General features: G+C 40.2%; 1 protein-coding gene across 1 annotated transcript; it reads right to left on the bottom strand.

The window, feature by feature from the left end:
* Nucleotides 1-10,411: 10,411 nt before the first annotated feature.
* On the bottom strand, nt 10,412-16,699 carry rgs4 (regulator of G protein signaling 4). Its single transcript, XM_076726740.1, has 5 exons — nt 16,433-16,699; nt 16,029-16,136; nt 14,450-14,514; nt 12,776-12,939; nt 10,412-12,058 (listed from the first exon to the last, which is right to left on the bottom strand). The coding sequence occupies exons 1-5, from the start codon at nt 16,474-16,476 to the stop codon at nt 11,813-11,815; spliced, it is 627 nt and encodes a 208-aa protein (XP_076582855.1). The 5' UTR covers nt 16,477-16,699; the 3' UTR covers nt 10,412-11,812.
* Between the last annotated feature and the right edge of the window lie 938 nt (nt 16,700-17,637).

Below are 17,637 nucleotides of genomic sequence, written 5' to 3'. Positions count from 1 at the left end.
CAAAGCAAAAAATAAATGGATAACCTCTTCGTGATTTTCTCCCCAACATTTTTCCTAATTTAAATTACCCAGTCGTTGCAGTCTTTGACTTAACACTCCCTCTGTGACACATGGTGCCTTATCATTATTGACGTCAAACAAACAGACACAGTCATACAGGATTGGGTAAAAATCTGAGGAAAAATAGCTTTAAGACTACGTGTTTGGTGAATCTGCTCTCTCTTGCAATTCCTCCTCAGAGTAACTGAGTGGTTTTAAACTGAGGCAGCATGTAAAGAGTTTGCCACTAAAACACGTCATTGATGGGTGAAAAACAGAGAGGAAGCAGATGCAGCTGAGGAGCTGGCTGCCAATTCAAACACTAACAGCAGCTTGCGTGGATGCATCTTTTACTACCACAGTTCCTAGTGATAGATGGAAAAGGTCACATGCACTCTGGTCCCCAGAGGACATGAGTGACATTTCTGACGAAGGCTTTGTTGAGTTTAACTCACTGCTTTTACATGTACGGCATACGGTCACATTTCCAGAGGCCTCAGCTTCTGAGTATGTGTGAGTGCACATGACAAGTCAGAGCTCTAAAACTGACGTCATACAAAAAGCTTTAAATGTTTCCCAGCACAGGTTCATTCTTTTTTTTTTTTTTTGTTTGCTACATATCTATTCTTGAAACCATGTACTGAAGAAATGGAGCTTTCGCAGATAAAAAAAAAAAAAAAAAAAAAAAAAAACCAGATAACACTACTAAGACCAAAGCATCAGATGTGCCAGAAGATGAAGAAGAACATCACCCAGGATAGCGTGATAAGGATTTCATGATAACATGAAACAGAAAGATTATTTTTCTTTCTATGAAAATGTCAGGAGTAATGATTGGCCTAAGCACAAGCAGACCTGCAGACATTTTCAAATCTGTCTCTTGGAGCACAAACAGTGATCAGACTCTGGATAAGAAACCACACTGTAAGTTCAATGTGGTCATCTGTTTTTTGGGAATTAATTTTCAACCTATGGGAGAGACATCTACGCAGAAAGTTATACAGACATGTTGCCATCTATACTTGGGGGGAAAAAACAGATTTGCAGTCCAGAGCCTAGAATAGTCTGTTGATGGATCAAGACCATCAAACTTTACAGCGCTGTTTATGTTTACTCAAGCATCATTAAAAGGCTGAGGGCGTGGATGCTGCAGGACCAGTGAGCGCACAGCGCTTAGCTCCTTAAAGACGACAACACTCCCTCAAGTCGCTGTGTGGCAAAGAGTTCTCATGGCTTCGGGGCTTTTTATACACATTTGTGAAAAGGAAAGCTCTGATTTCATTTGTGAGAAAATAAAAGAACATTCTGCCATTTCCCTGGTGGTACCCGTGGCTAGCAGCGAGATCCACCGCTGACAAAAAAGCTACTCCCACAGGGTTTCATGGTCAAGGTCTGAGCGGTATGAGCTGTCAGCAGAACTGACAACACATGAACTGTTTGCTTAAGAGTGAAGGCAACGTCACTGCTTCAAACACTGCCAATCCTTTCCACATCAGAATCAATTTGCCCTGGAGTGATGGTGTTTTTCTGACACAAGTGCCTATTTTGTTTGGCGCCCTGTTCTAAGTTGCGAGAATACTGTTGCTAGGTGACTGCCAACGAAAATGGATTTTGACTTGGTGCCTTCTTAAAAAGGGAAAGTTATTTCGTGTCTGTGACACAACTCACACTCCTCGAGCCTCCTCGATATGGTGAAGGGAGGACAGCTTGGCGTGAGGAAACGTGCATCAGTGCAGTTACACCTAGTCCTCTGAGAGGCACTGCGCAACGTAAAAAGACAAGAATGGGGAGCAAAAGTTTGCCATAAATTTGCAAGAAAAGTGGTGACTCAGAGAGGGGTGCCTTCAGCAGCCTCACTCTGACTCAGTCGCAGGATCTGGCAGCCTCAGCAACATTAGCTTGATGTGCAGCTGGTTTTGGTCACATTCAGGTCAGCAGGCCTAGTAAATGTCATGGGTAGGCTTTTATAAGAATCTACATTCCAAATAAACAGAAGCAAACTTAAGTAAGATTGTATTAGTGACGGAAAATGAATAATTACAGTAGAAATTAAAGCAAAATACAGCTGTTCATTTAATGTTGAGAGCAGAAAGTTTTCATAGCTGCACTATCAAATGTGGGGTCAGTAAGCTGTATCTTTGGGGAGGGAGACAGAAGGTGAGGGGACTGAAACTCATGTTACAGCAAGCCAAGCAGCACAACAGCAGAAAAGGAGTGCTAGTGGCCAGAAGACCACTTCCCATGATTACAACAAGCTGAGTTTCCTACGGCGCAGTGAGAGCTGTGCACAGTCAGATGCACAGTTAACTCCCTGAATTCCACTGAATGGACTCCCAGGTACTCACTGGATCACTGGAGAGGCTGACAAATACAATGGAGCAGCAGTCCACTCCAGCACTTCTTTAACTCTCTTCATACTTGGACCATGGCAAATAATGGGAGAGATACAAAGGATATGTTTTTATTAAAGAAATGAGATATGGAAATCAGTGAGGTCAGTGGTAGAGAATGGATGTTGATGAGCTTAAATGGAAAGAAACCAAATGCAAAATATGGACAGGGCGTCCTGAGGGGACTGCAGTGGCAGCTCTTATGGTTGTCGAGGAGCTTTGGGCCCAGGTGCTCCTGCTTGTAATAAGTACCATGCACCACTCAAATATTCCTCAGGTATTATTGATCAAGTAAAGGTGTGTTTTTCAATAAAACGCTACATAAATACAAGTCAGCTGTGTCTTTACAGCTGCAGGAGATAAAAGTGACATCCTCGCATTTTGCCACCTGTACTGGAACCTGTAATGTCTTCATTGCTGGGGACTTTGGGGATAATATTATAAAACCAATCCCTGCATTGTAATCACATTTATTTGTCGGAGTTTGTTGTTGCAACTTCATGTTGTGTTGGATTGATTTTGAAATTAAGAGCTTGGTTTAGGACTCATTGGTTCTCACCACATTTATGCGCATTATAGTCCTCAAATGTGAGCAGATTACCTTCTGTATTTTCCACAGCCACCACACTTGGAAGGGGAGGGTGAGGGAAGGGGTATTGAATTGGTTGCAATCTGCAACCTCATCACTCGATGCCACTAAATCCTACACACTGGTCCTTTCCTTCTTATGGACTTATCAGCTGCTACACAGAATATACACCTGACATCCTCATCCTGTTGAATCTATGTAACCGTCTAGCCATCTTAACCAAACCCAGAAAAGATGGAGTGGAAGTGACCTCAGAACCCTCCAGCAGTGAGTGTACACTGATGTTGATCTGTGACCATCTATCACAATCTCAGTAACACTGAAAGGAAGCTCTTAACATATATTATCTTGGTAGAGCATTTAAACTTTTATCATCTACTTTATAGCACAACACAGGAAACAATACATAATAAATACATCCCACAGTTGTACCTGTGTATTTTTACACGTGCACTTCTACAGCTGCGATTCTGACTGCAGAGTGACTCTCTGTCGTGAGTAGAAAGGTCTTTCATGCATTTTCCAGGTTGAGTCACCTCTCCTGCTCACCAGCTGCCCTCAGTCTGTCTTGGTGGCCTTCACACCTGCTCCTTATCAGCTAATCATCCTGCTGCTGCTGCCTGCTGCATCAGCTGCACCTCATCTTCTGATCAAGCCTCCTGTATATATAACACTCCCTCAGACGGCTTGAGGTAAGTAAGAGCTAGCTTTGTTACCTGTCTGCAACAATACACAATCTTTTGATCACACCTTGAAAAATGGTGTGTAAAACTATAACCTGTTTACCCTTTTCTGCATTATGGAGAAGGGATTGCTCATTTCAATTGAACCTCCAATCATTAGTTGAACAAATAGCGCTTGCGGAGGTAGCACAGATTAAGCACAGATTATGTCATTTGAGTTTCATGGGTTGCCTCGGCCCCACTGCTCTTTGCCACAATTGATAATCAACTTGGAAAGTCAGTGTATGACTAAACCAGCAAACATTACATAATTTAAAAAAAACTTTTCATAATGTCAAACTTTATATTACTGTCATTTATTGGTGATATTAATATAATTTTCTAATCAAATTGATATTTTTGGTAGCTTGTGTCATGCAATTTTTGAAATTTAATAATCTAACTGTTCAGCCAGAGAAACGGTGTTGTCACATTATAGAGTCAGGTGGAGCATCAGTAGTTTGAGAGCAGCACAGAGAAGACAGCAAACTAGATTTCACCTATAGGTACATACTTTTATTCTGAAATCCAATCTAGTGTCCCATAAATGCTTATTGAAGGTATCATTGTAACCAAGTGTCAAAAACACAACCTGCTATTTAAGCCTCGCACAGATGTTAGCACCAGCACAAACAGAAATACAACACAACAAAAAGAGAAACCAGACACCACAGTGAGATGAATCACATTGACCCTGCAGTGTTTATTATTCAAACTACATCTATATCACCACAATAAGCCAGAGATCCAGACTTCAGCCCGAGGGATGTATGTACTGAGTGTATGCGCATGTTCGTGCAGTGGAGATAAGTGGATTTGCGCGTGCATGTGTCAGCGTGTACGTGCTTCCTTGCATGTATGATCACATTAGAGCACCAGATCATCCTGTCAGGTTTTAATTAGCAGGCCTCACAGCTGCTTGGCGTTAGGAGGCAGGAGGGTACATCCAGCAATAAGCAGGTTAACGCTGAATGAGGCTCTGATCAGGCCTTAGAGCCTGAGCCTGAGCAGACTCTGGCTAGTATTACAGCTGCAGGCCCAAAAAACACACAAACACAAGCCATGTATATCACAACCCCTACATGAGAAGCTGTAGATATGTTTCTCTTTTCCAAACTTCATATATGAGGTCCTGTAGTGTCCTGTGTGGTCAATGGTGGGAAATCCCTCTGTACACACAGGAACTGGTAAAAAAAAAAAAAAAAGAGATGAAATGCTCATGCATGTTACTTCCTTACTGCTGATTAATGTTCAAGCTTCAACTTTGTGTTAATCTTAGATGATATTGCAACTTCATTCAATATAGGTAGACACAGGAACGGTGTAAAAGTATTATTTCAAGACCTGGTTACCCTGATGCAAGGCAATACAAACAGATTATCTGAATCAGTGTCGATATGTGTTAGCCAAGCATCATGGCTCTCGGGGTGGCATTGTTGTTCTGTCTGTTGGCCAGTCCAGTCCGGTCTAGACTGAAATCTCTCAAATTACTGGACGGATTGGTGTGAAATCTGGTACAGATATTCATGGTTCACAGGCGATGTGACCTACTGACGCTGACAGTCCCTAGAATTTCACTCTTGCGCCACCATGTGATTGACTTTTATGCTTTTTAGAGTCTCGCTGTCTTTAATGCTGGAACTGCCAGATGGATTGCGATGACTTTAGCTACAGACGTTCATGTTCCCCTCAGGATGAATGCTAATCACTTTGTTATGATCCTCTGTCACTCACTCATTTAGTTCAATTTCAGCCACAGCCAGAAAGTTCGCACATAATCTTCATCAGTTCAACAATGTGTGGGCTGGATATTTAATTCAGGGACAGATGGACAGAGCCATTGTAGGCTGAAGTTGCACTGACAAGCCTATTTTAAATCTGTAGAAACAAAAGCTGTTAGAGTGGGTGTTTTGAGGCTCAATGTAAAATAGTACTTGAAGTATATGATGGCTACATTAAGAAACAATGGATTTCTCATGTCAACAAGCAACAAAAAAATTTGAATTTCATAACTCACTGAGGAATTTAATTAAGAGTAAATTAAATGTATATTTATACCACTACTTTCTTAATCTACAGATTTGATTGTTGCTTTTCACATGTATTTATATGTACAGCTATTAAGTTCTATTCTTACTTTGACCTATCTTTGTCCAGCTTTGTTGTTCTTGTTTTTAACCATGTCTGTTTCTTCCTGTAGTTCTGAGTGTAAGTGCCTGTGAACAAAGCTTTTTCGTAGGTAACACTTGGTTCTAGCCCAGGCTCGGTAGGGAGGTTCTGTGCTCTGAGCCTGGAGAACTGAAAGCACTGGTTTCCTGGTACAAGCCTTTCACTTAAGTCCACAAAGACTTTAAAACAGCGCTCCTCCTACCAGTGACACTGGCTAATAGAGTGAGTGACTTATACGCACTGAGCCTCACCCTTCTGTCTCTCTCTCAGAGAGGATAGTACTGCAGCACCTTTACACTCAAAACCTTCATTTACACCTAAAGTCCTAGCAAACTCTTTTCAGTCTAGAATTATTTCCCTTGAGGGGTTCTTCTTCTCTCCAACTCTGTCCAGTGTGCCCTTTGTCTCTGTCTTTGTCTACCTCAGTTAGAAACAACAGCTGTCTGTTCATAACAGAGAGCATTCACGAGGCATGGCTCCGTCTCACTGGCTGTGTGATATTAAATGCTTTGCATTTACAGGGATATGAACAGCTATATGTTACCTGCTTGTCAACCTTGGTGTCACAGTGGGCATCGACTCAGCTTCTCTCTTAACCCAATAGCAACAACCCTTTGAGGGCAAAGCCTATACAAAATACGGCATTAGTTATGTGTAGTAATTTAAGATTCAGTGAGTAGTACTGGGAAAAAGTAATATTACTGCAACATGTTACTTTTATAATGTGTTACACTCAACACTTTATATTGACAATCGATCAGGTGACTATGCCACATAATCCTGTCTTTATAAGCTGCTACACTAATAATTGAATTATTCATGGTTTTAATGGTGTTATGATTAAGAAATCAATGTAAATTTAGTAAGACCCAAGAGGCAGACAGTCAGCACGAGAACTAAGGGAGCCGTTTAACACAAACAGTTTATTAACAACGAACAAATAAAGAAAACTCGTACAAAACGTGAACAAACAAAATACAATCTCAGAGAAACACAATATCAACCAAAAAACAAAACATCACCGTGGCGAGCAGGTAGGAACAAAACACACTAATATGGAAGAAAAACAAAAGTAGGAAGCTACACTATGACTAATAATAAACAAAGACAGGATACGCACGCAGGCAACTAGAACAAGAGACAAGGTTTCTAAGAAAACTTTGAGCACGGGGACAAATGGCTGGAAAGTCTAGGCAAGAAGCTTTGACAATCTAGCAGCGAGATGTCTCCACCACTCTGCTTAAATCATGAGGAGAATCAGTGGAATCAGCCTCAGGTGCACCGTCTGCTCACAGCACCACCAGGCTACACCTCCACTGCAGGAACAGAGAAAAAACTAACACATAAACAAATACACAGAATAACAAAAAAAAAATAATCACCATGCATGGCATAACAAATGGAGAATTATTTCATTCTGTTTATGTTGTAAACCTTACTGAGAATTCCTTGGATTAAACATTAGTCCATCCCATCTTGAGCATTTTCATCATTATGATCAAGTGCTGGTATTGAATAGCACTATAAAAATATGAATGATTTGCTCCAAAATCTGCTGGCCCTCTCACAGAGTCCCTCTAACTACCCACATTCATTTTAGATGACAGATAAGAATTCATACTGGCTCCAGTGGATTTATCACGTTCTTCTAGACTCCTGTGTCTTAGCTGTAGAATCCAAGCATACTGGGGCTGACGTACATACCGCAGTATATCAGAGAGAAAGCAGATTGTCGGCTTGTGCAGTCATGAGCAGGTGTGTGTATTTATTCCTTTTTCTGTATGCATGGCTCTACCTCAGGACTAATTTAGCGAAAAATGGCACACGTGTCACTGCAATCATCCTCTCAAAGGATAAATCAATCAGCAACATCGCTTGAATAGCAGCATCAGCTTAGCATGGTTAGGATGTTTTCAAACACTAGCCCATTTTAGGCCTGCATGGAAAAACCCCTGGAGTACTAATCCACTTTAAAGGACCTCTATAAGGATGCTGCTGCATTATTTACCCAAGCACTTTTACAGATTTTGCCTCTAAAATAACTGTTTAGTCATCTTTTATTCTATTTTTGTGCCTTACTAAGCAGCAGAGCAGGCAGGCAGACTTAACAGAAAGTAAATATTTAGGCATGTTTGCCTTCTCCCTGTCCGTTCAAGTTAGATTTGCGGAAGATTAAATTTAAGCAAACTTATTAACTGTATAGTGCGTCATGGTCCCAAACGTGTTGCCCTTAAATAGGCATGGAGTTAGGCTGTGAGCGTGAATGCAGCTGCAGTAAACAGCCTGACAGTCCACAAGTCCGCAAGGTGAACTGGTCTGAGACACAGAGAAGGCCAAAACTCTGAGGACATATCATAACAACTATTGATGACTAAAAATAGGATTTGAATGTTATGTCTGAAGGTGAGCTGTTTCAGAAATAGCTTTCAAAAGTTTAAAACTAAATGTAATTGTCATTATGACATAAGCCACAAAGCTGTTATTTTTAAGTCCATCCTTCACCCTCTTGCTCCCATACTTATGTTTCTTCTTGGTGTCCTCCAAACAAACTGCCGACAGATCATAAGGCCTTCACCACTAAATCTACATATACTGTAGCAATAACCAAAAATCAGTATGTCTACAGAAGAATCCCTGAACAGCTTCAGCAATAAATGTGAAGCTGTACTTGACTCCATTGCAACTGTAAAAAGTTAAATCTACCTACACCACACCTTGGCTAAATAACAGCACCAGAGAAATAGAGAGAAAATGCATGTAAGCCGAATGTAAATGCCACCGCCTGGTGATATAATATTAAAAAAGAGCTAATATCAGCTAACGAACCGTTATAACCCCAGAATTCTTTTCATAACCATCAAATTTGTCATTAACCCTCCTCCTGGCCAACAAATTTAAACCACCTACATAGTCTGTGAGCAACTTTATCCTTCTTCACAAAGTAAATAAATGAAAACTCTGACCCCTCTTCTCCACACTGTAACCTCTCTGCCTGCACATTTACTCTGAGACCTCGTCATTGTGCACTCTAAAAGGACACAATGGCCAAATTGAACCCCTCATGCCTGACAGATTTTTCAAAGAGGTTTTGAACAGTGTTGGTCCCACTATCCAATCAATTTTGAATAGCTCTCTATCCACTGGCTGTAGCTTTGTGCTTTCTTTCTTGTGTCCTAACTGGCGTCGAGTGATTATTGGATAACAATGTTACATTCTGCAAATATCATTGCCGGAGATAGCGGAGGCTGCCTGATGTCTGCTGATTAATGATTACTGTGTGATTACAAAGGGACAGTGTGAGCCGAGAACATGAAAAATCCTCCTCAAATATAAATGCTCTCTGATCTGTACAGCCACATGACACTGGAACAAGGAATGAACAATACCCTTCCCAGATGATGTGTTCAAGCCTGCTGTATGGATTTGTGTTGAATTTAAATGAAATTGGCTTGCAATCTGTGATCAAAGAGTCATGGGTCTAGAGCTGGCAGCATCAGTCAGTTATGATTCCACCACTTTGGTCCAAAATGAAATGTCTCAGCAACAGTTGAATGGGCTGCCATGAAATTTTGTTAGACATTGAAGGTCACCACAGGATGAATCTTTTGGCGATCTGTTTTCATGCCCTCTTGCAGCACCATGAGGTTGACATTTTTGCACCAGGCCAACATTTCAGTGTCAATCTGGCATCCAGTAACATTCTGTCAGTGATGTTATCTGATGTTACCTGGTCCGGAAGAAACAGATTTATAGCCTAAATTCATCTACAATCCACAACTAAAGAAAAAGACAAGATGGCACAACATTATTGTTAAGTGGAGCCTCACAAAGCTGCTAGACAGAATAATGTAATGTAGAATAATTAAACATTGATGTGATCGTCATCTTTACTTTTATAAGGCTTTTCACTGAACATCACTAAATGTATGATTGTTTTCTGTGTTCTCATTAGCTACAGTTCAGTTGAGTCATTCTTATAGAGAAGCTGAAAGATTAACATGTATGCTTTGTTATTACTGAAAAAAATGCTCCACTGGCAGCAGGATTGTTTGAAGCTGTGTCTGTTTGATGGAGGTAGCTGTCGATTGTTTTCTGTTGTGAGTAGCAATATAACCTGACCATGACTTGAAGAGCAGGTTATGTTTTGCTGTGAAACCAGTGAACCACAATGCAAACATTTAAAGATTCTCTGTATACATGCATGTTGAAATACAGTATTAAATAACAGTTGCTATCAACCTTTGGAAAAACTCCTGAAAGCTGATACTGAATATCAGAAATGGGAAATATATTATAGCCTAAATCCATCCACCATCTACTGAGGTCAACAAGAAGCAGCAGCAAAACAGTTGGGACAAACCGTGAAAACATGCAGGTCAGCATGCTGACATTTATTAAAGAAAAAGCTAAGCTAACGTAGCATCACGTGGAGCCTCAAAGCTGCTACACAGTCTGTAGACTTGAAAAGCTTCAGACTGAAACAAGACAAACGACACAAAAGCTCTGATTATTCATTTATTTGTGAATAGTCATAGATATGATATAAATAGGACAATGACATCATATCTACATACAGTATTTAGTTTTCTATCCATCACAGTATACGTGTTGATAAAACATTTTAGTATGCAAGGCCACAAAAATACATTCAATGAAAGTGGACACACCGTCGAGTACCCTGCACAGACCACAGTAATAAACATCCGCACATAGTTTGACTTACAGGAGAACTCTTCAAAATGAATGAGTCACAATTTGAGCTTCTCTCCTCCTGTTTGGTAATTACAAGACATGCAACAGAAAATCAGTACTCCAATGTAAAGCATGCTTGAAATTCCCACTGGTACTAGACAAAGCCAACATTTGCACTGTGCAGAGATCTTGTTTATACAGCGCAGCCAGCTGTTACCATGGTGAAGCTTTGAGATACGGTATACAGCTGGTTACTTATTGGATGTGATGAGAACATAGACAACAATATTACGCATGTGTAGTGTGAATATGTGACAAGCAGAAGTTGTAGCAAATGTAATGTCGCATTACACTGTATGTGCTCAAGTCAATATGGTTGAACTGTCTGTTGACAGCCAACACTCGCTGCACAGAGGATGAATAACTGCTGGTTCAATCAGTGAAGTTCCAGGACAGAAACAATGTGACGTCACCTATGCCGGCTAAATGATCACCTCATAATTCAAACACTGATGTTGTTTTCAATACTGATAGTCTGCTTTTCACTGAACATCACTAAACGTGTGATTTTGTTGTCTGTGTTCTGAAGCTGATATATTTCTTTGAAGATCTAACATGCATGCTTTGTTTTTACTCAAATCATCACATAATCCACTGCTCCACTGATTAGATTGTTTCAGGATTCCCAGGTCTGTTTGAAGCTGTGTCTGTTTGATGGAGGTAGCTGTCGATTGTTTTCTGTTGTGAGTAGCAATATAACCTCACCATGACTTGAAGAGCAGGTTATGTTTTGCTGTGAAACCAGAAACCAAAGCTGAGCATCATAATGCAAACATTTAAAGATTCTCTGTATACATGCATGTTGAAATACACTATTAGATATTTAAACGGTTACTATCAACCTTTGCGGTTTGGAAAAACACCTGACAGCTGATAGCGAATACAGACATGGGAAATATTGAAGTCTTTTTCTGACATATGCACAACTGGATACAGAACGGCCACTTCAAGCTCTTAAAGAACAAGTATTAAAAAAAAGAAATAAAGTCTTGACCACATGTCACGTTAACCTTTAAGTCACCCTCTAAACCACTGCTTTTTTTCTACAAACACTTGACACTAAAACAAACCGATCTTTGCCAGTTTCTACCTTCTCATACATCGTTAGTCTTTGGCACGTTCTTCTAGTCTTTCCTGCTGTTTTTTGCCGTTTAGGCGCCACCAGTTAACACCTCCCTGTTCTTGGCACAGTCCCACTTCATCTTCTCCTTCTGCTCGTGAGCAGCTGTGATCTCTGTCTGGCACAGACTCTGGATCAGTTTGGAGTTGAGGAAGCGCCTATAGGAGTCTTTCTCCATCAAAGTGTAGATCATCTTCTGAGCGTCACTGAAACATGACGGGCAGGCATTGTTGAGGTTCTGCCTTGTTTCCTCTCTGGTCAACGCGTCTAAGTTTACCTTAAATGACAGAGTGAGAGGAAAGAAAGGGTGAAGATACTAAAATAAAATCCATTTGAACTTGTAATTTGACACACATGGAAAAGACTGTTGGAAGGGGAAAGTTGTTGATGTCTGGCTACAGAGACACTATTTGGGAAGCCAATAAAAAAGAAAAGTAAGTATATCAGAAACAATAAGGGTAAAAATATGAAAAACACTGTCATAAGAAAAGGACTGGCTCTGGTGAAAAGTGTAGCAAAATACACCCAAATTTATACTCTGTTTATTTTATTTTCCATTTTCTTTTCTTTGAGGATGAACCCAAAGGACTGAATTGAGTAGAGCAAGAAATTTCCTTCAGCCGTGCTCAGCATCCAGCTTCCTAATGATAAAACCATTAAGTTTAGCCAAGAAGGTGACTGAATGGTCATTAGAACAGCGGAGCAATGCATGTGCATTATTCATAGCTTTGCAGTCACAATAAGCTTCAATTATTCACTTCAGTGGAGGAGAATGTGCAGTTGCATTAATTAGATTTACAGTTCTGCATGTGTTATGTTTCAGGCTTCAAAGTACTGTCAGCCTCTTTCTTTGCCTTTTTTGGAATCCTGTCTGGCTTGTTGTGTCTTTCAAATTTTCCGCTTTGTAACACTGTTTTCATACTGCTCAAGCTCACTAATGGTTTGACATTGGATATCACCAGAGTGACCCTGAGTTTCAGATAAAAGGCTTTACCTCATTAGGAGCATCGGCTTCAACGTACTGCTGGTAGATCTGCTTGGCTCTGGTTGCCAGCTTTGAGGGTGCAGTCTTCTTGTAGTCTTCACAGGCGATCCAGAAGTCCATGTTCTCCTCGCTGAACTCTGACCTCAGGAAGCTGGTGAAGACTGCACGACCCGCTACATAGGCAGAAAAAATATTGTTCTTTTTAATATCCAATGCACCTCACAGACCCACATGAGTAGAAGTTTGTGATAACCCACGTTGATAAGGCTGATTCATGCTGTACTGGTAAAGTGTAATCTGCATATATTGATTTGATGATTTTATTAAAGAATAATACAATAGGGCCTTGTATGCCAAATCTGGCAGACAGAATGAAACAACATAAAAACAATTGGTGCATGAAGCTGCATTTTAGGCTGTGTGTCCCTGGGCCAGATTAGCTGGACTGCTCTAAAGCACAAAACTGGAATGGAGAGCTCTTCTGCCCTTGCAGATGGACCTAAATCTTTTCAGAATTTCTGGCAATAGAAACTTGTTAAAAGAGTGAGCAATGAATGAAAATTCACTTCAAATGTTCATCTTCCAAAGAGAAAATAAGCACTCACCGAACAGAGCCAGGGAGCATGAAAACTTATACTATACAATTTGCCATAAAATAACTAAATAAAACCAAGGAGCAAAAATTACATTATGGTTATTTGTTTGTTTGTTTGTTTGTTAGTTTGTTTTTTAGATTCACAAGACAACTGTTTTGTCCTAACCAAGCCCGTTACTGGAAAAGCACAGGACAAAGAGATCTGAGCCTTTGCAGAAGTCACATCTTTATCACACTGCTACTGCTCCAAAATCCTACATGACTAAGAAGACAGATGGAGGAAACAGTGAGGCCACGCTAAGATAAATAAAAAAATCAGACCAATGAGAGCTGACAGCTGAAGTCAGAAGGGAAGAGGGAAGACATGACAATGTTGGAGGTCAGCCGATGAGGTCATGGAACTGAGCAGGTCAGAACTCAGTTAGTTCCCTCAAGGCCATTGCTCCCCTTTTGTTTCCGCACACTCACACAGTGTAAATCTCAGAGGGCTTATGCACACACACACACACACAAACACACACATACACACAAACAGACATATATACACTCTGCACTGGTCAGCATGCCCTGGAGGCTCATTGAGTAGTGCCTGGAGACACGTAGCAGAGGACCAGAGCATGAGAACGCAGTAACTTTCCTTCAGCATCATGAAGACAGCATTAACGTGTCAGAGGAATGAAGCAGGGTGATGCTGCTTCATTACCTATGCTCAAGCCATTTTGTGCCGTATGAAGAGTGAAGAAAGAGGTTATCAGTTTTGAGATGGCCAAAACCTTACTGGAAACCATTGGTGAGGAATGTCAAGGTCAGAGCCTTGTCTGATAATATTTCCATTATTGCAACACAGTCATGTCACATGAGAATGGTAATGTTATTTTGAGGATTTTTTTTTTTCCCGTTCTTTGATAAATCCTGAGAGAGCTTCTGCTGGGGAACTAATGAGTCAAGCATCCGTCCGACTGTTTGTCAGTATTATTAGTATCAGACAAAGTCCTTTGGGTCTGCTTTGGATTTGAGCACATGCTCATCAGCCTTGTTCCAGTTCAGGTTGAACTTTTTTAGGTGCGAAACAATAATGCAACACTTACTTTCACTGCTTATCACGTGGGTGAAAGACTCCTTCCATTTCTCCACCTCAGCTGCAGTCGGCACCCTACAACACAGATAAAGGCTGCTTTTTAAATGAGGTTGAGTTTAAGATGCAACTATTTTTATGCAAACTTTGTGGTAAATTACACTTCATCTGTGTTCAGGATGTATTTGATCAGGTTTCATTTTGAGTTTTAGCATTTCTATTCCAAGCAATATGTAATGTTGTATTAAAACCATTTCTACTGTATACATAAGGTTTAATGAAGTAATTGTTATAGCAGTACTTTCCTCCATTGAAGAGGTAAAAAGTATAAAAGCACAGCACTGTTGGGAGGCTTTGCTCTTGTTCTAAACTGGTCAATAACAATGTTAACTGATCAATAATGGCAGCAAATCGAACTTTACCGGCATTTACACAGCAAAACCCACAATGCAATAATGCCTTCCCAAAGATTTCATCACCTCAGGAACAACATTAGCATTAATGAAAATAATGAATGACCACATCCAGTTAGAAAAGAGTAATCTATACATCACCTGAATAATGCATGTCACAGATGTCTTTGTGTTGGGAATGGAATAGGGTATTGCCATTGACCAAATGAGCAGGAAAATGAATGAATATTGATTATTTCTAATTGTCTTTGGATGGGTCACGTGTCACAGCAAAGGAAAGGTCAGGCTGAGGGTTGTAAACAGGCCTCCTGAGGGAGCACAGTCAGGTCACTGAGACCAGAAGAAGCCCAAAGCAAGACATTGTCCAACAAACATGGCTGAAATTCAAAATTCATATTGTAACTGAAGAAGTAATGATATGTCAAAGTAATACCATAAAGGCTTTAGAAATTTTCTCCACTGTAACAGAAATTAACACCTGCAGTACAATAACACACATGAAAGGAGACACACAGACACAAAGCAAGGGCCGCTGAAGCAAAAACATTCCAAAATCAAGCAGGAAATGATGTACTTTCCATTAAATGCTCTTTAATGAAGTGCATCAATACAAGCTCTACTTTCCACATCAGTACCTTGGACTTAATCTAAACTAAAAAAAATAGCAAGATCAATCAAAAGTGTCCTCAACCTCAAAATATTAAGATAAGATAAGATAAGATAAGATAAGATAAGATAAGATAAGATAACACTTTATCAATCCCCCACAGGAGAAATGTGGGTGTTACAGGCAGCAGCAGTAGCATCAAAAAGTATAAATGAAGTCCCCACCTACAGTCACTACAGATAACTGCTGAATACATGGAACACATTTAGCATAAGGCAACATGGATCATTTTCTAACGAGAGAAATTTATCCTCCTAGTGGTTGCTAACACAGCCACCTTCGTCATATTTCCCCGTGCAGATGAAAATGCAATTAAAGACTTCTTTTTAATGCAACATGTACAGAACTTCTCTCAAGAAACATGAATGGAGAATGAGGTTATTTAATCACAGTCTTTGTGAAAGGGGTTCAAATCTCTTTTTGAGCTCCCGGAAGTGAAGAATAAACACAAAGAAATTTTCTAGTTTCTAAAACATCCACAAACTGAACGAGCAGAGATGAGTTGCTCTGACCTCTTTGCAGCAGCAGCAGCAGTCTTCTCTTTCATCTGCTTCTGATCTGCTGTTTGGGGTTCAGGCTTCTGCAGCAAGAAGCTTATTTTGTGCTTGATGTCTTTGGCACTGTGGAGAGGCAGAAGAGAGGACGGTGACTGAAATGCATGTTCCAAGATTTCAGTGTGTTTGCAGGAATCATGTCCACACAAAAACTTGATTTTACGAAGACCGCTTTCTGTAAACGAGCAAATGATTCGGATTTCCATATTTAACTGCTGTTTCAAGTCATTTGCAGGGTTGCAAACTCAAGTGTTTTTCTTCAATAATAAAGATAATAAAGAGAAAGCTCACAAAAATGAGCTTTTGCACAGATTCAGATAAAATTTTAGCAAGCAGCATGTTATTTCATCCACCTGTCTTACCTTTTCAAGCATGTTGCAGGCAGTGTTGCAAGTCCTTTGCACATGGTGGAATGTTAAAGATCCAAAGTCAGCACTGTTGTTGTAAATGACGACAGGGAAGCAACAGTATGTGAGTTTTTATAGCAGTGTTCTCCAGTATTAGACAGCAGGCTGCGGGTGTCTCCACCCCCGGCAGTGGCTTTATAGCTGCAGAGTGCACAATGACAGCAAGCTGACCAGAAAACTGACCAATCACACCACACAGGCTGAGAGAGTGAAAAATAAGACAGGGAGGGAGAGAGGAGGAAAAATTTAGAGTAAATTTACAGCAGATGGAATCGTATGTAACCAAAACACGAGGTGTTTTCCACTGACGGAGGTGTCACAAACATGTAAGGAATTACTGAGGTCATCCCCCTGTGGAAAAAAACAAAGGGTGTTAGTTATTAGTTATTATCAATGCATTCAAGGAGGTGTCTGAGGGGAAAGCGTTGGAATTTGTTTTTACAGCAGTCACAGTTTACAGTCCAGCTTGTTGGGCTGAGTCCCTCATTAAATCTCAATGTGTCCCAGTTTCATCTCCACATTATATACTATGTGTATTTGGTTTTTGCAGTTTACAAAAAATCTTCACGTCTCTGTTTTGCAGTAACTTGACATTGTAAGATGTATTCTAATACCCAAGAATTAAAAGCAACGTGTGAATGACAATGTCATACCTCAGGAAGCAAAAAAATCTTTTTTTCTCAAGAATGTTCTTATGTACTTATATTTGTTTTTCTACCACAGGCTTGTGGAACTGTCTCACCACATATGCAATAATAACAGTCAGCCACTGTCGTATACAGAAATGTCTCACAACCATCTTGAATTTCTCTGACATTTGCAGCTGTGAGTAGCTCACCCATTTTTGCGCTGCATTTATCGTGTCTATAAACATTACACACATCAAGACATTCTCCATCCTGTCAAAAATTAATCAAAAACAGCACCTTGGTCAATCTATGACGTTCTACGTATTCCTCTGGGCTTCAGCTTTGCATGCTCAGGGCTGTTCAATAGGTATGATTGAGCCTGTGGTCAACAATACTAATGAGCCTAATTAGGTAACAATTGTCACAGGCATTCCCCAAATGGTCTAAAATGCTTGAAAAATATGTACTTTCAAATAATGTAGATGTCCTAGGACGTCTTTTCTGGACATTGTATAGATGTCAATGAAAACT

The sequence above is a fragment of the Chaetodon auriga genome, chromosome 3 (genome assembly GCF_051107435.1).
Source record: "Chaetodon auriga isolate fChaAug3 chromosome 3, fChaAug3.hap1, whole genome shotgun sequence".
NCBI classification, from domain to species: Eukaryota; Metazoa; Chordata; class Actinopteri; order Chaetodontiformes; family Chaetodontidae; genus Chaetodon; species Chaetodon auriga.
The sequence above is the reverse complement of the archived record's forward strand: the minus strand, read 5'-3'. Positions and strand labels throughout refer to the sequence as shown.

Excerpts from the sequence above, each read along its gene's own strand:
- rgs4 (XM_076726740.1), bottom strand. The coding sequence starts at position 16,476 with ATGTGCAAAGGACTTGCAACACTGCCTGCAACATGCTTGAAAAG. Across the intron at positions 16,137-16,432 it reads CCTGCAACATGCTTGAAAAG|TGCCAAAGACATCAAGCACA; the intron begins GTAAGACAGGTG and ends GCCTCTCCACAG. Across the intron at positions 14,515-16,028 it reads GCTGCTGCTGCTGCAAAGAG|GGTGCCGACTGCAGCTGAGG; the intron begins GTCAGAGCAACT and ends TCTGTGTTGTAG.